General features: G+C 36.2%; 1 protein-coding gene and 1 long non-coding RNA gene across 8 annotated transcripts in view; one reads left to right on the top strand and one right to left on the bottom strand.

Moving 5' to 3' along the window:
* Positions 1-18,831, top strand: part of RORA (RAR related orphan receptor A) — a 379,776-nt gene extending 360,945 nt beyond the window's left edge. For all 7 annotated transcript variants that reach the window (XM_035335972.1, XM_035335969.1, XM_035335967.1 and 4 more), the window contains 6 exons: positions 1,759-1,880; positions 3,322-3,454; positions 4,205-4,312; positions 5,784-5,894; positions 7,060-7,172; positions 8,414-18,831. In XM_035335972.1, the coding sequence (XP_035191863.1) occupies positions 1,759-1,880; positions 3,322-3,454; positions 4,205-4,312; positions 5,784-5,894; positions 7,060-7,172; positions 8,414-8,578 (752 nt within the window). In that variant the 3' untranslated portion in view covers positions 8,579-18,831. The remainder of the gene's footprint in view (positions 1-1,758; positions 1,881-3,321; positions 3,455-4,204; positions 4,313-5,783; positions 5,895-7,059; positions 7,173-8,413) is intronic.
* Positions 4,306-20,410, bottom strand: LOC118172213. Its single transcript, XR_004753589.1, has 3 exons — positions 20,184-20,410; positions 7,451-7,517; positions 4,306-4,642 (listed from the first exon to the last, which is right to left on the bottom strand). It is a non-coding gene; the product is annotated as an uncharacterized LOC118172213 (long non-coding RNA).
* Between the last annotated feature and the right edge of the window lie 225 nt (positions 20,411-20,635).

Here is a 20,635-nt window from a genome sequence, read left to right as displayed (position 1 = left end):
GGTATTATTTTAAATTAAATTATAAGTGCAATATGTACTAAACACACTGATCAGTCCAGCAGCTCAATGTGTGAAGGGTTGGCATAGGGTGTTATTAAACAAAGCAAATTTCACAGAAGACATGACGCTCGCATCCTTGAGGATATCATGTAGTTCATGATCACCATTCTTTTTCACTTTCATAGAATCACAGAATGGTTTGGGTCGGAAGGGACCTTAAAGACCACCTAGTTCCAACCCCCTGCCATGGGCAGGGATACTTCCCACCAAACCAGGTCGCCCAAAGCCCCATCCAACCTGGCTTTGGGCACTTCCAGGGATGGGGCATACACAGCTTCCATGGGTAGCCTGTTCCAGAGTCTCACCACCTTCACAGTAAAAAATTTCTTCCAAATATCTAATTTACATCTACTCTTAGTTTGAAATCATTACTTGTCCTGTCGGTGTACATCCTGGCAAAGAGTCTTGCCCCATCTTTCTTGTAGGCCCACTACTGGAGGACATACTGAGGTCTTCCTAGAATTTTCTGTTCTCCAGGTTGAACATCCCCAGCTCCCTGTCTTAATAGGAGAGGTGCTCCAGCCCTTTGAGCATCTTCTTGGCCCTCCTCTGGACCTGCTCCAAGAGGTCCATGTCTTTCTTGGGCTGGGGGCCCTGGAGCTGAACTCAGGTGGAGTCTCACAAGAGCAGAGCAGAGGGGGAGAATCACCTCCCTCAACTGGCTGGTCACACTTCTTTTGATGCAGCCTAGGGTACAGTTGGCTTTCTGGGCTGCAAGCACACATTGAAAACTCATGTTGTATTTATTTCACCTACCAGTACCCATGAGTCCTTCTTTGCAGAGCTGTTCTCAATCCACTCATCACCCAGTCTGTACTTGTGTTTGGGGTTGCCCCAACCCAGGTGCAGCACCTTGCACTTGGCACTTTAAGCCTTCCCTGTCAGCGATGGCCTAACTTGAAAAAGCACTGACTGCAGAACTGTGAGACAAGTCACTAGGCCTCTACTTGTTATGTGCTAAAACACGTGTCAAGAGCCATGGTAGAAAAAAAAATTAAGTCTGAATAGTACTTCACAGTATAATTCTTAGCCCAGGTTTCAAAGCTGCCTTTATCTTAATAAAAGCAGTAAGGCCGCTTACTGAATCTGCAGTGGTTTGAATGCTCCCTGGTTTCACTGAGTTTTGCCTTTCTTTTTCAAGCTTTTTGATCTTGCAAGCTTTCTTTAGCACCCACTGCTGTGTAAGAAAGAAGTTTGTCCCAAATACAATTTTCTTTATTTAAAAATAAATTCAAGTTCACCTAAACATCTTACAAAGTAGTGAAAGGACTATAGTTTGTGTTCCTGCATTCAAATCTCAGAACTGCATTGTGAGAAAGTGCGTGATGTGTGTGTGTGTGTGTGTGTCTGTGTGTGTCTGTGTGTCTGTGTCTGTGTGTGTGTGTGTGTGTGTGTCTGTGTGTGTGTGTGTGTGTCTGTGTGTGTGTACAGAGTGCCCTCTAATGGATGCATTGGGCCCCTAAGGAGCTGGGCCAGGTATGTTAAGATCCAGAATTCCGCTTTGTTTACCGTGGGTCTGTTAGCAATTTGCATTAACTTATTTTTATGAAGAAAAATCCAAGGAGATCTGAAATTAAAGCGTTCTAACAGCTAACCTTTCCCCACCTCCTACTTGCAAGTGGAATATGTTAGTTTCCTCATGTCTGAAGGTATAGCTTTGCATTTTTAATGTGTATAACTTTTTGGTCTTTCTTTTAGAACATCTTGCACAGAATATTTCCAAGTCTCATATGGAAACGTGCCAGTACTTGAGAGAAGAGCTACAGCAGATAACATGGCAGACTTTTCTTCAGGAAGAAATCGAGAACTATCAGAACAAGGTATAAAAGCATGCCACAGTTTGGCATGCTTTTTCTAAAGCATGGTATTCCCGTAACACACTGCAAAATTCACTTTTTCACTGCTTTCTGTTTACTATCAGGAATATACATTTATGTGTGTTTTCAAAACAAAACAAAAAAAAAAACCAACCTACTAGAGTCTAAATGAGTATGGCAGGAAATACTTTGCATTTGTGATTACTATAAGTACAGGAAAAGGTAAAGCTCCCCAAACGTATTTGTCTCTTACTGATACGCAGATAATAAGCCAGCATTTTTTTTCACTCCTAAATGACGTTATTTACTCTTCTTAGTTTCTAATTTCCCCTATCATCCAAAAATAAATAAATAAAATAAAAATCAGTTGAAACCATCAAGTTGTAACTATAGAATTCTTTACAGCTGATCTGTAAAATACTCATCAATATGAGGACATGCATGAGTCTTGGATGGGAGTGTCTTACTCATTTTCCATTCCAATCCATTAATCAAGAACCTGAATAGGAGTCAGTCAAAAAGCCTCTTGGCTTGTTTGACGCTTTCTTGTTTGGCATGGTATATTTCCTTTTGAGGTTATAAACACAGAACCTATCAGATTTCCCACCTTCATTGCCAGGGTTGGATCCCTGATTAATTCTACAGCTGTCACAGTGTTTCAGATTTACCTATAGAATAGCAGCAGAATGCTTGCCATGCCTCCCGTGGGTATTGTAAGTTTTAATCCCTGATTGTATTTTCATTATGCCTTCCATCCACGTACTACAACCAAATGGCTACTTTTGGAAAACCATCTTGAGAGTCACTACTAAAGCACACTGTTCATTGAATTTATTTTTCATTTCCACAAAAAATACTTAACCTTTAGGAATATCATTTTTTTTCCACTTGTTAGATAATCTCATCCTGAATTATTATTAACATAAGAGAAATTCACTAATTGCATGCTGCCTTTATGTCATTCACAAGATGATCTTCATATATGTATACTTTATATGTATCCTTATGAAGACCAGCTTGTTAGATAATTCATGTTCTGTAAAAACAACAACAACAACTAAAAAAACAGAGAAGTTGATAGGAAAAACGTGATTATGCAGTGCTAGAGTAAATTGGTATTTTCTTTTGATGCAGTAACATTCCCACTGAAATCACCAGAATTATTACACTTGGACATTTTTTGGCTTATGAACTAAAAATATTGCAACCTGGATCTCTCTGCCATCACTGAAGAAGTTTTACATGTTTGCATTTTCACTCATCTTCATGAGGCTTTTTCTTTGAGGTTAACTTTCCTTTTGTTATAAGCAGACTGTAGCCAGGATTGCTGGAGATAATTCACTCCACTTTGATTTTCAGCTCAGTTTTACTTTATGAAAATGGGCTTTCCAAACGTTTAAAACCTTAATTAGTAACTTTTCAATTTTTCTTCTCTCTCAAACAGCAAAGGGAGGTAATGTGGCAGTTATGCGCAGTCAAAATAACAGAAGCTATACAGTATGTAGTGGAATTTGCCAAACGCATTGATGGCTTTATGGAACTGTGTCAAAATGATCAAATTGTGCTTTTAAAAGCAGGTATGTGGGTCAATTTTAAGGTCTGCTTCTATTAGCTTTGATTGAGGAAAGTGCTACCTGTATACAGTGCTTATGTATACATATATACATGTTGTACAATGATAATTTAAAATAGTACAAGAAAAAATGTACAAATTCTGTGTGTCTTCTGTTTGAAATAATATGCTTTCTTGGTTACTCTGGATGGAATGAGTTCCATCTAGTAGAAGCTGTACCCTGCCCATGGCAGGGGGGTTGGAACTAGATGGTGTTTAAGGTTCCTTCCAACTCAAACCATTCTATGATGAGTTCAAGTCTATGTATGGAATTTTTATTATGAACAAAGGGAGCAATAAGTGTGTAAGGATGAAGAAGTTGGATTCAATTTTTTTTTGCATACTAATAGTGAATAACATATTTGAAGGTAAAAATCCTACACAAGATGTTGTAGAAGTAATGCAGAATACTTGGACAAAGCTGTTAAAGCTTTGTGAGCATAATCTAAATGAACTGTTTTGACTTCAGAGACTTCATTATTCTAATGAAAAATATTTATTAGCATTAACTAAGTTGCTTTTACAAAAACTTCTAAAGGGGTTTATGGGAATTATTTTAATTCTACTATCAAATCGAACTATTCTTTGTTGCACCACAGAAACCTACTACCCTACTCAATCTATACTGAAGGCAGAGCATTTTGAAATTTTTTAATCCTCACTTGCAACTGAAGTCTCTAGTTAAATAGTCAAACATACATTGTTTCTGTTTTAGGGTCTTTAGAGGTTGTGTTCATCAGAATGTGCCGTGCCTTTGACTCCCAGAACAACACAGTCTACTTTGATGGCAAGTATGCTAGCCCAGAGGTTTTCAAGTCCTTAGGTAAGGAAACGTCAAGTGTTGCATTTTAAACCACCGAATAAAAACAGTAAGGTAGAAGAGCAAGAGGGACAGCTGCCTTGAAAAAATCAGCTTGTAGTATTCGAATAAAAACAGAGCTGAAAAGCTCAAACTGCTTATTTTGTAAACAATCGTGCTGGCTCTGTTTGAGTCCAAGCTGATTTCAGGAGACAGAGCAGCTTAACTCCATGCAGTAAAGGATTGCTGGTGTTGAAATCCGTCACGTACCTTAGATCAGGGTAGATCAGTTTGGACACACTTGTGAAGAACAGAAGCTCAGATTTCATAATCCCTTGTAAAGTTTGATGTATCCTGTTGAAAAAAAGGGGAAACTTTAAGTCTCTTTTGGATACACTGACATTACTGCTTTGAAGTTGTTAAGAGTGTCTTGTAATATGCAAAATCTAGTTATTTTGTAAATATTGTAAATAATTTTTAATTAAACAACATCATAGCACGTTTTTTTATACTTCTAATTTTAAAAGGATGCATTTATTTGGGTCTAAATTTGGGATGTAAGCCATTTTGGAGGGCAGTGAAAAATGGCAGTGACAATATGGCAGTGAAGAATACCATACAGCTACTGAAGTATTCCATGCCTTTCTAAAATACCTCAAGGTACAAAGTCTGAGTGCAAACAATTCAGAGAATGCAGGATCAGATGTGGGCTTCCACCTGCTACTAGATCCAATGAAACATAACTTTCATCTGTTACCAACTACACCCAGAAATTTAAGCTGGGTTGGGGGCTGAGATATGCAGAGGAGAACCCTATTCCAACAGAGGTTGCAGTCCCTTTCAAAGCAGGGCTCAGCTTTTGTGAACTGCGTAACAGCATGTTTAACAGCAGCAGTAACCTGACTTACACCTGTGTGAGCAAGAGAATGGATGAAAGGAGACACAGTTCTTTTTCTGCATGAAAAGCTTTCAGACCCTGGCTTCTCCTTTTGCTCCTGCATGTACCTTCTATGCCTTTCTCCCCTCCCTCTTCTGTGTGCTCAATATTCTTAAAATCAGCATTTTTCAAGTACACATTTAAAACATCCAGTCCACAGTGAAATGAGAAAGTTTCATTTAGAATGCCAACAAAGCCAAAATAATTTTGAGTTCAAAAATGGTTTGGTTTTTATCTGTATTTACCCCAAAAGAACAAAAAAGATAAAATTTACAAAGCCTTCAGAATACTGGGTACCAGGGTGTGGGGAAGCTGGGGACTTGTGGGAATAGCTTAAATTGGTAAATAAATAAATAAAATAGGCTGAATAGGTAAAAAAAAAAAAATCATGCATGAGTGAAATCTCACTATCATCACTCAACAGTCCTTAAGGGGAAGAATGTTCACCCATAAAGTATTTTACACCCATGTTTCATCTTCATCTGAATATATCAGCAACTGGGTAGCTTTGAAACGGTTTTAAACTATTTGGCATGAGCTGTACCTTCTTTTTGGCAGGTTGTGAAGACTTCATTAGTTTTGTGTTTGAATTTGGAAAAAGTTTGTGTTCTATGCACCTGACAGAAGATGAAATAGCTTTGTTTTCTGCATTTGTTTTAATGTCAGCAGGTAAGAGAGAAAATACTGCTCTAGGTTGCTATGGTAGAGTTCATTTTTATTTTGAAGTATTTTTTAATGGTAAAGCTAAGACTATCAGACAGTGTGAAATGTCAACATCTTTTTGGTCCCTCAGGACCATTTTTTTTTCATAAATACATTTAAAACATAAATTTAAGAACAAATCAAGTTGGAAATTCTAATCTAAACCCATGTTTTCCAATGTTTCTCCTTGTTGATGACATAGCTTCTTTTCAAAAGCTTAAATGCATGTTGATTGAGATCACCAGGGCAATCTAGGTGGGACAGGCAGAACGTGGACAGCATTGAATTGATATAGTCAACTTCCCATGAATGTGAGCTTGCAGCTGTAGCAGAATTGTCACAAGCACATGATAAAATGTGTTTTTTTTTTTCTGAGATTATCTCAAACAGATTCACATAGTACTCCAGGTACTGGGAAGACTTATTAGGTTGGGTGAAATAAGATACCACTGGAGAAAGTCAGTTTGTGTCTGGCATAAGACCAAAGGAAATAGTCTTTTTTTAAACTGCAGCATAGTGGACTCAGTAGTATGTGTTGTAAGAGTCTATTAGCAACAGTGAGTTTATTGACTCCATCATAAATATATTCTTATGCTATTTGCTGTGATGGAAGTATGTTTGCCCTTTGTCTTAGTATTTAAGCCACAGAATCCCTCAGTTCTGCCACACCAGATGTCGCAGGTAATCCTTCATTTCTGCTAGGAAGTTTAGGAGCACTTTTTGAATAGCTTAATATTGCTTCTGATTTTTCTGTATGTCACTGTAGATCTAAGCAAAGAGATCCACTCCAACTGCTTGTTCATTATGTAATCTATTCATTTCCCATTAAAAATTTGTTAGCTTCTTTTTGTAAACACCCTGCATTTTAAAGACCTTACTAGCAAATAATTAATAAAGCTTATTCAGATACACAGCAATCTTCTTATTGAGGGCTTTATAAAAGTAATTTTAAATGCAAGTAATAATTGTATTCCAAAACCTATGAATTTTGAAACTCATTTCCTATGTAAGAGTGTTAAAATGTAAGGAAGATTGTAAACAGGAAATACAAATTTGCATCAGAATTAGTGTTACTTGATGCAGTGTGATGGATGTATGCAGTACTAGAGGTGTTAACTCCATTTTTATTTAGATCGTTCATGGCTTCAGGAGAAGGTAAAAATTGAAAAACTTCAACAGAAGATCCAGCTAGCACTTCAGCACGTCCTACAGAAGAACCACCGAGAAGATGGAATTCTAACAAAGGTATGAATCATACAGTGTCACGTCACCTGACTGTGAAAGTACACTTTCTTATGAACAATGTAAAAGCTTTTATGCATTCACTAAACCGTACTTCAGTATGGTTTAGTAAATGCGAAATGAAAATGAAAAGCCATCAAGGTTTTTATCCTATTTGTCATAAACAACATTTCTGCCATGCAGAACACTATTTCAGTTTTCCAACATGCATGCCTTGATCTTCATGAAACCTCTGTCTGCATGACAACTAGGTTGTAACAAGACACAATACCCAAAGTAACCTTGTTCCTCAGCATTCTGTGAGTTCCCCACAGTCTTTTTCTCATCAGTTTTTCCAAATCTTGGTGGCTAGGGAAGAGAAAAGAGATAGTACATACTATTATGTTAATCTAAAGTATCATCACATAAGTTTTCAAAAATGAAAAGGCAGTTTGATTTAAAAAAAAAAAAAAAAGAAAAGAAAAAGTTAATAACAGGGGAAGGACAGGCACTTCCTTGCAGGCGTAGTTCCTTGCAGAACTTTACAAAGAAGGAATGTTCATGCTTAGTTTAACACCATGGAATTAATTACAACAAGCAGGATGTTACAGCCCAGTATAAAAGTCTAGGCTTTCCAGACTGTTCTAATCTCAAGTCCTAGCTCATATCATTCTTTTCCCAGTATATACTTTAGATACCTTTGTCGGAAGGTTTCTTCCAGTGCTTTCATACAAATGTGTGCTCAGTAAGTTCAATGACCACCCTAGTCATATTTTCAAGTACAGATTTTTCTGATCTGTTTCTTCATGACAATTTCATTTTACCTTTATTGGGCATAAATGAAAATAGCCTGGTCTATTATACTGCCATTTCCCTCTATAATACAGTGGGTTTTAAGAGCAATCAGCCATGCCTTCTTCCAAGGGAGTAACTAAGTAGCATGAATAAAGGTCCAGACAGGAAATAGTTCCATATCAATCTGGTGCTCAGGGTATTGCCTAGATACTAGGCAAGTGATACATTTTCCTAGTGACTTCAAGGAAAGATTCTTTCACAAACAGTATTCGTACATTACTTGATAGCATTTTAGTGGCTTGGCCCCCCCCCCCCCCCCATTTTTTTTTTAATCTGACATTACTATGCTTCTGAAATGTCACTGTTAAGGTAAACAACTGAAGTGAATTCCATATGTTTGAGAGAGCTCTAATCCTAAGAAGGCCTGGTTCCATGTATGACTCTGTGACTTCTGTTCATTTTTTTTACAGTTAATATGCAAAGTGTCTACTTTAAGAGCACTGTGTGGACGACATACAGAAAAGCTTATGGCATTTAAAGCAATATACCCAGACATTGTACGACTTCATTTTCCTCCACTTTACAAGGAGTTGTTCACTTCAGAATTTGAGCCAGCGATGCAAATTGATGGGTAAACGTATCACCTAAGCACTTCTAGAATGTCTGAAGTACAAACATTTAAACAAAAGAAAGGAAAAGATTAAAAAAAAAAAAAAAAAAAGAGAAAAAAAAAAAAGAAAACCAAGACACTTTATATGGCCCTGCACAGACCTAGGGAGCCAACACACTGCACATCTCTTGGCAGTCGGGGTCAGGCGAAGGATGGGAAACAATGAAACAAAGTTGAACTTGTTTTTCTCATGCATATGATTTCCATTATGCCTACAAATATGGACCCTTTTTCTGTCTCAGCTTCTCAATCCTTGACCTCTGTTTACACAGACTGAGGGTACTAATATCAGAAGGTTGTTTTCTCTTGTAGTTCACTGCCCAGACTTCTGACAGAACAATCAATTTGTTGATCAGAACAGAGAGTCCACCTAGTAATCAGCGACTGGTGTGCATTGCAGAGATTTCAGCATCAGTTTGCACAACTTGCTCATTGTTTCATGAAGGACGATTTTTTTCACCTACCACTGTTTGCCAGTAGACAGAACGGCATGAAAAGGGTCCATAGCAATAGCAACAATAGCATTATAATATATTACAGGGTAAATGGGCATGAAGACTATATATAGCAAAAGAGATATTGTTTATATATTGTTTTAATTAATATAAAATGTAGTTACTGGTATAGCTTTTCTTGTTGAATTGATAAGGCACTTTCATTTTGCACCTTTTTCTTTAAATTAAATGCTAGCGTGTTCATTGTTGTGTTGCATGTGCACCAGAAATTCAAGTTTAACTGAAAAGGGTTTTTGGCAGGTACTGGTACATTGGGAGGTATTTATGCTGCTGTTTTCCATGTTACTTTTAAAGAGAGGCTGGTCATATCCTGAAATGGTTACAAAGTTTTTTTTACAGAGTTTGAAAATAACAAAAAGTTTCTAAATTAAAATCAGCTTTCCAACTGTTAATTTAAAAGGTACTTTTGTTTTCAAATCTTTCAAACCTGGATGTTTAAAAATTACATGCCAAGATTCAGATTTAGGCACACAAGTCAAAAGCCTCATTTTCAAAGGTGCTCAGATTCCTTGGACAAAGTTAAACTAAGCAATTACAGATCGCTTACGGATAGAATAAAGCATCACCCTTGAAAATCAGACTGTTGAACAAAGTGTACAAAGCCCAAGATAAATCCAGGTTTGAAGGGATTTACTCAAGTCTGTATCTACAGTAAAAGTATGTGTATGACATGTATGTGGAAAATTGATTTTTAGACATAATATTACATACTTTTTACTCCATTTTGTAAACAATGCCTTCAAACTCCAAACTCTATCCTATCAAAACCCACAGGATGTTTGGTTTTGGCTTCAGAGAGATTAGACAATGACCCACATTCTTCAAACATCCACCAGTTCAATTTAAAGTAGCTGAACAGAATTGCTCTCTTTATTGAATAGATGCACTTTAAAGTTTATCACATGAGGACAGACCAATAAAATAAGGGCCCACTGTTGCTAGAAAACATTGTTTTGGACTCTGTTTAATGCCTGGAAATCACAAATACCATAAATCTACATTCTGTCATTTTGAAATCGTGATTCTTGTGTTGCATAACCAACTGATAAGCCAAATTTTGCCATCTTTATTAATAGGTTACCATTCTCTTTACATATAGCACTGTCTCTGAGTAAATGTGGCAAGATACAGAAATTAAATTAGTTCTGAAAGGAATATATCCACACTAAAACACCTCAAAAAATAAACTGTAGCTGTTTATGCCAGAGGTGCATAATTGCTTTTGGTTGAGAAGAGCACACACAACCAGATGTGTTGTAGATCTATACAAATGAAGTTTATGATGAAGCATATATGAAAAAAAAATAGGACTTTAAAAAAGAGGAGAAAAAACCCACAATGCACTCCACCACTTCCATTTCTAAAGATAATAAATCTCTTACATACAGTCATTGAAAAGTAACTTTGAATTGAACAGAAGCACACTGAAGTCTAACCACTTTAAAAGAAGAACTAGGTCAGCAGATTATTACAAGCAAAACAGAGGTTTATTCTGTGAATTTGAATGTTTCCTGTGGGGTCAAATTGAGCCATTGAGCCATGACCTCTCTTAAAGTTGTTGTTGTTGTTTGTTTGTTTTTTCATCAGGGAAGCTTACAGATAGCACTGGATAGCAGTTGGCTATCATTCCTCTATATGGTGTGAAAGCAGGGAGAGATGGACAGGAACACTTGCAGCTCTGTGAGCACCAGGATAGAGGCACAAGTCCAGAGAGCTGTCCTTGTACTGCGCCATCCTGCCTGCTCCCAGCCCAGCACACACTCTCTGCAGTCTCACTGATACCTTTTCCTAGAATCATTGTTTACTTTACTGGAGTAACTGGCATGATACGGTACTTTGATTCCAGTATGTGTTCCTAATTTTAAAGCAACCTTTTTAACTAACAAATGTTTTCTGAATGTGACCAGCCTTAGGTGCTAGTCCTTTAAAGATCAACTAAACTTAATTTCAGTGTCAACTAATGAGTAATGAAGTAAGACCTGTACTTTTTTAGAGAGTGAGATACAACTCCTGTTTGTGAAAATAGGTAGACTACCAGGCAATTGGGATTAATTTTCAGTCACATCATTAACCTATCTTTTCCTGATGAATATTAGTACTTTACCAGGCCTTTAAACACCAATGGTTTTGTTCAGTATCTAGTTCAAAGTATTTATACCCGTAAGTCACTGACAACACAGAATTTGGGAGCATTTAATAATAAAATGCATAATCATAGAAGGGTTCCAAATAAGGCCTTAACTGAAAGCCTGTTACATCTAGAATTGGCTTGTGACATGATCTCCCAGGATATGCAGCACCTACTTGCTGTTGTTTTTCACAGCGGGAGCTCCTGTGTACTAGCACCTTGTCAAACAGGCTGTGCATACACACCCCAAGCAAGCCTGCTTTCCTGATCACAGTTAGCAGCCACTTGGCAATAGAGTATTACTGACTTTGTTTCGCTTGGTAGAGACAACGAAAAAAGAGATACAGCCATGGCAGATGTACTGAAAAGACGGCAGTTGCCACAGAGGCCATTATGAAAGGGGATGTAGACTAGCCTCAGAGCAGCTGGCCGGAATGACTGCCATGCGAGAACCTGATGCGGCAGAGGAAGTGCACTCTGCAGAACTCTGGGACTGTGGCCTGGTATCAGACAATCAGACTATTCAGTTAAAAACCATACTGGGGGGCAGTAGATATTCACATGAGTATCTTCGTGATCTGCCCAGCTGACTACAAACAAAAACGTGAGGATAGCTGAAGAAGTAATATATTGCTTTTGAATGATCCATTCATTGGGGTCTGCAAAGAGATTTTCATTGGGCATAATATCAATCCACAGAGATATTTTCTGACTTTCTAGAAAAGAGTGTAGTATACTGTCATTTGGACTGCCCTAACATACTTCAGCATCTCTAACATTGTATGGCTTTTAAAAACTACGGGATGAGGTGAAAAGGGAGGCTGTTTTTAAGTTTGGTTGTTCTTTATTAAAGCTTATCTTAGTATGGATACCAAGATATCTGTGTGTGTATGTGCACCTCTGTGTGAGAGAGAGTACTGTTGTGCGCACATGAATATATGCGTGGGTACGTGTGAGTGGCTGCTTCTAGGCTCTTAAGTGTCAATGAAAAAAAAGAAAATAAATGTATTGAAAATACTTAAGACAAAAACAGAAGGTGGAAAAAAGATTTATTCTATACAAAGCCTTGTCTGGACCACTTTAGAGAGACTTCTATTTTTTTAACCCTTCTATAAATATTTGATGGCACTTGAAATATTCCTGCAATAAAATGTGATTTGTGTAAACATTAAAAAAAAAAGATTTTGTAATGTGAAACAATGAAAGAAAGTAATGTAATTTTTCTAAAAAACAAAAAAAAAAACACAAATGAACGAACTTTGTATTATTTTCTTGATGGAATTTGTCTATTTGTCTTTGGAAAACTTTTTATTTCATTGAATGTGCCATAGTAGAGGTGTGTGTTTCTTTTTCTTTCTTTTCTTCATTTTTTACATTGTAGATTTAAGGAATAGCTGTGTTCCGACATTCCAAAATGCAAGATGACATAGCAGTCATGATTAAAAGGTTTGATTAGTAAGCTTCAATCATTGTTGCTTTTTTTGCACATGTTCTTCATTCCTCTACAGTGCAATATGTACATAGAGCACTTGCGGGTGTAACCTTGATCCCTCAGGGAAAAATACATATTTGTACAGGATTTTTTTTGCCTTTTTTTTTTTTTTTTTTTTTTTTTTTGCTAAGGAATGTCGATTGAATCACTTGTCTGTTGTTGAGGGGCAGCCAGATAATAATCCTAAACCACTGTCACAAAACATTGATTGTTTAATAATTTTGTGCCCTTTTATTATTTAAAAAGAAAAATAAAAGTTATTTTCTGACAGTTCTTTGTGCTGATTGGTGAAAAAAAAGGGTAAATATATAAGCACCTTATGATTGACTTAACTGTGAATGACAATCCATCTTGTTATCAACAACAGAGGCCCTATCGTTTTGGAGCTGGTGTTAAGAGTCAGAAACTCATGTGCTCAGGGATCTTCTAAAACTCTTCAACAGGGTGGCCAGTACTACTGGTGGGACAAATTATGTTGGGAAAAAAAAAAAAAAAAAAAAAAAAAAAAAGCTAATCTTTCTTAATATTTCTTCCCTTCCCCTCTCTCCCCAGGCACAAGAGAACTGGATAGATTTTTTTTTTTTTTAACTAAATGCTCTCTGTGTGCCTCGTTCTGTGACTCAGTTTTGCAATCTATCTGCTCCTTGGTCTTTATTTTCTTCCAAACAAAATTACTCCTAACAATTGCAAAGGTTTTGCAATTATATTTTAGCAAATAAATGAATGCTGATTCATTAATAGATCATGATTGAAATTTAATTTCAATAACCTCTGGACATTGTTATAATCATAGGACTTTTTCCAGGTGACTTTCAGTGTTTTGCAATATAAAATGGGTTTTCAGTATTTAAATTGTCAAAGGAAACAAATCAGTTTATGATAGTACAATATGAATGAAAATGCAATGATTAGGTTTTGGGAGTAAATTCACACAGAATAAAAGAACAGTAATTCAAACCTTGCCTGTCATTGTCACTTATGCTTCATGGTAAAGCAAAAAAACTGACAGGAAAGAAACACTAAGGCTGAAGTCAGTCATTTTTGTATCTAGTACATCAATTTCAAATGATCACAACAGTAGCAAAAACCAGCAATGTCTAGTAAGTCTCTTAAGTGCCAAATTGTATGATTCTGGAAGCCTATCACAGTTAGTCTTCTTTTGTGGCTTCACATTCTTTTGAAAATGCAAGTAGGAAAGTAAATAAGCAACTATGGACAAAATGAGCAAGATTTCAAGACTTTGGCTAGATCAGGAAGAGAGTGAATTTCTCTATAAAACGTCTTTTTTTCTTGCAAAAAGCATCAGTTCTCCAGTATCTTAGGTTACTGTTTTGTTTTCCACTGGGTCTATGGTTTCCAGTTGTTTACTTGATGTTACATGTAATCATTAGGGAAACCTTTCTTAATATTTTGCAAGCTGACGGTCCAGTTCAGCTTGGAATGGCTTTCTAAGGCAGACAACTGCTTAGCAAGTATGACCTCCTGATTAGCTTGTGTTCTGGCAACATCACCAGAAGAAAATCCCAACTGCTGATTCTCTCAACAGAAATCCTCCTTTTCATACTTGCCGATCAATTAAACATACTATTAAAACTAGTTTAATTATGTAGTGGGGTGATCCAAACATTACAGTATCTTGTTTTGGGCTCTAAGGATTGACACAGATGTTCCCCAGTCTGTACTTGATGAACAAACAGGTTGCCAGTACAAGCTGTGCAAACAGCGTATGATTTTTTCCAGCAAATTCTTGAAGTCCCCAAAATAGATAAATTTACTAATATTAGTGTCAGAAACAGCATTTATCATCCAATATCCCAAAATAAGAAGCAATTTGCTTTTGAGTAGTCAGTATCCAAAATTCTACCTGTCCTAGCTCATTTAGATTGCACAGAGGAAACGTATTTATTTTCCTTAGCTGGAGAAATGTAACTACTAGAATTAAACTTTTATTATTAATACTAATATTTATTACTTTAAACGTTGCATTCCATCAATATATTTGAATATTAACCTCCTATTTTCTTTTTGCTTAAATATTTCTGTCAGTAAATCATTTGGTGGAAATGAGGGCAAATGCATAAGGATACCAAATAGAACAAAAAGAAAAGTTTTAAAATTTAAATGAGTTATTTATTTAAAAATCATCACAGTATGTGCTTTAATCCTAGTACTGTGTTAGTAGCTCACTAAATAATGCTAAGTCACTGGACTTGAGGGGAAAAATATGTAACATTTAGGTTAATATACAGTCTATCTTTGGAACTTTATTCAGGTACTAAATAGAATTTTAACATCAAAATAAAAGCTGTATTCTACCTATTTCACACGTAACATTGCTCTTTATCTTGTCTTTTGTTTGTTTGCCTTTATCATCGGTAGAATATAGCAATAACTTTATAGCAATAAGTAGGCTATCCAAATAAGAAATAAAACATGATAAAGGCTTCAGATCAATACTCATAGGTTCAGCTCTTCTGCCACAATATTCATTTCTTTGTCTTCCCTCAGAATCTCATTACTTCTTCAAGCTGACCTTCACAATCAAGTTGTTCATCTTGATGTGTGACACCACACCTTTTTGTTAACACCTGCATGTTTTCAGTGTTCCTATGTCCTTTGTGTACTTGTTTTCCTGTAAGTCAGTGTTTCTCAAGCTTTCTGAAAGCACAGTCCCTCTGGGCTATATTTCTTCATAGAGCTCTGTGTGTTGGAATTAACTTAGTTTTCCTGGGGTAGGGAGTGAGAACCAGGTGTAATTACTGGCCGCCTTGCCTAGCTAAAGCAACTGAGCTGCTGCTGGGTATTCAGCAGTAACTCCATGGCTACCACAAGTGCAGGCAGCCAACAGCCAGTTCTTCCAGCCCCTCCACGCCAGGGGAGCTGAGCTGCATCCACTGAGTAGGATGAGTTCCCTGGCCAGCACAGGGCGCCTGTCTGCGCTGGCGAACAGAGCTGCTACAATTCACATACAACTGAGCTGTGTGAGCCTGACAGAGTGTTTTGATAATAATCTAAACACTTTGGCAACTTTTAATGGTTGTGACTTTCAGTTTGAGAAACACTAACCTAAATTAACCCCACAGAGTCTTAATGCATAAACTTTACAGGAATTTGAAATCTGCAATGCTGTTGTTTCTAATGCAGAGAATTCATAAGCAATACAGTGAATTTTATTTCACAAAAAGGCATACGTACTGTACACCTTTCTAAATCCAAAATGTTCCTCATTTCTACATTGATTTAGAAACAAGTTACAGAACAGTGGTGAATATTTGAAATATTAGGACATTAACTGGCTGCTTCTTTATATGTAACTGTACTGTCTGCCTGCTCCTTTTCTGGAGATGTGTTTTTGTATTGGATGTTTGGGCCAATGGGAGGCTTCAAGCTACAATGTATTTTCCCAGTTTAAATATATTTAACATATGACAAACCCCAGACAAGGCTTTTTAAAATGTATAAAGAACTGCAGTGTTAGGTGGTTTATTTGCAAACTGTTTTCAATGTTGTCCATTTTTATGGCACCTTTAACAATATTCTTGTTTCCAAAGTACAAAAAAGGTTAAAAAATACTCTAGCCATAACTGAATGTCAAGCAATAAAAACAAATGACTTTTTGTGCATAGATTTAAAAGAAATACAAGTTTTAGACATCTGCATGTAAATGCAATCTCTTGTTTACTGCTTTCTTAAACTTGAGCAACTGATTCCTTATTTTACTACTAATTTAAGGACTTGTAATGGCCTGTAAACATTTTATCTTGCTCTATTCTTTCAACTAACTTTGTCTCTGCTTTGGAGTCATAATATTTAATGTTGTTCTGCTCACCTCTATACAGTTAACTTTTTGCTTTCATTCTGTATAGATAAAGTTATACTATAAACAGCCTACACAGTGCAAATATTTATCTGTTTATCAAATACCACATTATGCTGTATAATATCTGTTTTACTATATAATCTATTTTAGACATAGCTGTTTAGAACTAGAGTGTGCTATTTTTGTGTTTTTCTGATGTGTGGTGCTAGATAAGTTACTTTTGTGAACAAAAGCAAACAAACCCCTTTTATTCCTAGACAATACCACCTTTGGGTCTTGTTAATTTCACTGAGTATAACTATATATAAATATATATATATTTGTGTATATATATATATACACCTACATATGCCCAACATGTACCTGTATCAGAGTACAAGATTTGGGACATGGTTTTCTCTTTAAATGCATAGTGTCATTATATAAATTATTCTATAGTATATTTAATAAGGAGAAAATTACTTCACCGGTACAGATACTTGATATCAAATGTAGAATTTTCTTCTACATTACTAACATTACTAAAAATGTTCTGTCCAGCTTGTTACCCTTTTGGTTAATAAATCAGTCTGCCTGTATCGTATCAGAAACAAGAAAAGAATCAAATCTAGCAGTATAAACTATTTACAATATGCTGTCTGTCTAAAAGGGAGGTAGTTACTTGGCTTGTTTGTAGATTTCTATCTTGTTGTGGCATCTGATATTTATAGATGTTATTCTGATGGGTGCCTTCCTCCCTCTTCACATTAAATAGGATCTGTACACACTCAAACCGCAGATGTCACTAGGCTAAGCCTACACACTTAACTCCAGTTACTGTAAATAGGAATTTTCTGTAAATCTTCAATGATAGATCGATGGCTAAATTCAGTCCTTGGGTATGCTTTATAAATCACACATACATATCTGAGGACAGCCACTAACAACTAAAGTTAATTAAGGAGTGGAATTCGCAACATTTGTCAGGTCTGGGGGTTTTGTTTTTATTTTTCATATATACCTTAATTTACATAGTCATGTACCCTTAAAAGTATTCCTATCCCCTGTTCCTTTCATTCTAGATACTGTTTTCGTGTTAATTCTTAAAAACTGATGGATATCAAATATCTAACTAAGGAGGTAATTAACCTTTTAAATATTTATTAGAATTTTTTCTGTAATATTACTGAATTTATAAGATCTTTAGCAAAGATTTTTGAGCAATTTATTAAATACAATTGTTTCTGTTTACTGCACTTTTTGATAATAGAAGGTAGTGAATTTTAAAGCCATGATTCTTGGCTTCCATGCACTGCTTTTATACCCTCAATTCAAGGAATATATATATATAAATAATTTTTTTTAAACAGCAAACATACTGTTGTCCTAAAAATAAATACAAACTTTACTGCACCGTGCGTATATTTTCATAAGTGGAATGTTTAATTGCAAACACTATCAGGATAATTATAAAAACCTCTTGAAGCTACAATCTTATTTAAATATAAGCCATGACAATTTTATTTTCCCTTATTGATTTAAGTCACCTTTTGATGTTTTCAAAAAGAAAAGGAGTCGCTCTAAAATTTGTATGTACTAACTTATAATGCTAGGAACACGTTCTCCCTATTGTTTTAATTTTAATAGTTTGATATATTTATGCAAAAGCATTTGGTTAACATATTTTCCCTGTTGACTAAATGTTCAACATAACAAAATGAGAATAAATGATGATTTCCAATATACGTCAATTTAAGGATTAAGCACATGAACTTCAAAAACCTCATTGAGTGATATGCTCAAATTTCTGTAAATACAACTTCAAATGAAACTATACTGTACATGTAAATGTATGCTGTCTATGTACAGTATGTATAAATTCCTTTTCTAGCCACCATAAAATGTAAGCCATCAAGAGGAATATTAAAGTGGCATTGTACTAAACCTTTGCTAATGATCTTTACCCAATCACGTAACTTTTCACTTTCATGGACCTTTCCAATTCACTCTTATGATAGCCTGCTTATACTCAAGTTTGTTATTTTACTCAGTCCCGAAAAAAAGTATTTTGATTCATTTTGTAAATATGACTGTAAAAATAAGAGATTTAATGTTGTCTTTTAAATACTCCAATTTTCATTCTAATATGAATGTTGTTATATTGTACTTAGAAACTGTACCTTTAATATTACATTACCTTTATTAAGTGCATTGAACACATCGATTTTAGATGTGCTTTATGTACTGTTATCCTGTAATAAAACTTCAGCTTCTAATGGAAAAATCTGTCTTGATTCTTTTTGTTAGTAAAATCTTGTGTTTTTCTGAATCTTGGTATGTATTAGGTTTAATCCTCAAGAGATCGACAATTACAAAATCAGGCTGTGCTTTCAGCACATATATAAGAGGTTTTTGTTACGTAAATCAAGTAATGCTTGATAGCAAGAAAATGCGAAGACTCCCCAACACCTTTTAAGCTCCCCTTTTTACCAAGAAGAGCATAAATATCCTCAGATTTATTTTGGATCAGTCTAGCTTCCCTATCCTTGAAAGTGTCTTCTTTTACATCACAGTTTGCTGTGTCAAGTGCACCATACAAGAAATCTGGCTTAAAAACTAACCAGTGAATTTGGAGATTGTGCTTTGGGCTAGTTCTGAAAGATTCATGGATCAAAACTGAAGTTTTAGTATTATTTAGGCATGAAAATTCAAAGTTGCAACTCCCCTCTGTTGTCCTAACTTGGGGGCACCTTTGATTTCTATCTTAAGACTTGAGGCATGTAAAATTCTCTTTGTACCTCTAGCCAGCAATGCCTCAGTCTTGGCAGAGCTTTAACAGCTCAGTATTAATTTGTCTGACCATAATCTAGAATTAGTTATTAGCATTCATCTTTGAAGCACTGCATCTGGAAGCCTTCACCTACATATTGGATCTCCAAAAAAAATTTTATGGAAGCCATTGCTCTTCTAGAACTAGTGCTAAGTAGTGCCATTTGTTCTAGGGCAAACTCCATGACTTAAGCACTCTCTGAGACATTGAAATTCCAAGTTTAATTTTCTCATCCTCAGGATGTGATTTCTGCCCCATCTCTCCATTCACAGGAGATTATACTAACCACTAGATGAACTAGCCACTGGTAGGTTAGGCAACATCCATTCAAAGTAAAACAAAAGAATTACTGTGAAATGAGAGACAATCTGTGGACTCCCATGTCTGCTAATAACAAAAGCTGAACTGTAGGTTGGGATGTGGTGGCTTTGATCCCCAACTATGTCACAGAATCTCAGAATTGTTGAAGTTGGAAGGGACCTCTGGAGACTATCTGGTCCAACCCCTGCTCAAGCAGAGCCACCTGGAGCAGCTGGACCAGGACCATGTCCAGGTGGCTTTTGATTGTCTCCAAGGAAGAGGCTCCACAGCCTCTCTGGACAATCTCTGCCAGTGCTTGGTCATCCTCCCAGAGGGAAAAAAAAAAAAAAAAATATATGTCCTGGTGCTCGCATTTATGTCACAGAAATAGAAAAGTCATGTTTAGGAAGTATATCACTTAAAAAAAAAAAAAAAAAAAGTGCAGGCTTTAGGGAGATGCCAGACTGACTGAAGTCTGAAGTTGGATTAAGTAACTGCCACCATACCTGAACTTTGAAGTAAGATTACTCCTCATAAGGCTGCCTCCAAGAATGGGCTCTGGGTGACTCCAGTGAGAAATGAAAACCTTTCTGGCTTTATCTGAGATACAAAAAAGAGCAAATTAAAATCAGACCATTTTCTTAATGGTGAACTGCAAACTAGACACTCCTTGGTTGGTGGTTTTGGACAAAGACTCACAGAATGGTTTGGATTGGAAGGGGCCTTAAAGACCACATAGTTCCAACCCCCTGCCATGGGCAGGGGCACCTCCCTCCTGACCAGGTTACCCAAAGCCCCATCCAACCTGGCCTTAAACAGTTCCAGAGATGGGGCATCCATAGCTTCCCTGGGCAACCTGTTCCAGTGCCTCACCATACCCAGAATAAAGAATTTCTTCGAAATATCTAATCTATTTCTACTCTCTTTTAGGTTAAAATCATTAACACTCGTCTTATCC

This window comes from Oxyura jamaicensis, chromosome 10 (genome assembly GCF_011077185.1).
Source record: "Oxyura jamaicensis isolate SHBP4307 breed ruddy duck chromosome 10, BPBGC_Ojam_1.0, whole genome shotgun sequence".
Taxonomy (NCBI): Eukaryota; Metazoa; Chordata; class Aves; order Anseriformes; family Anatidae; genus Oxyura; species Oxyura jamaicensis.
The sequence above is the reverse complement of the archived record's forward strand: the minus strand, read 5'-3'. Positions and strand labels throughout refer to the sequence as shown.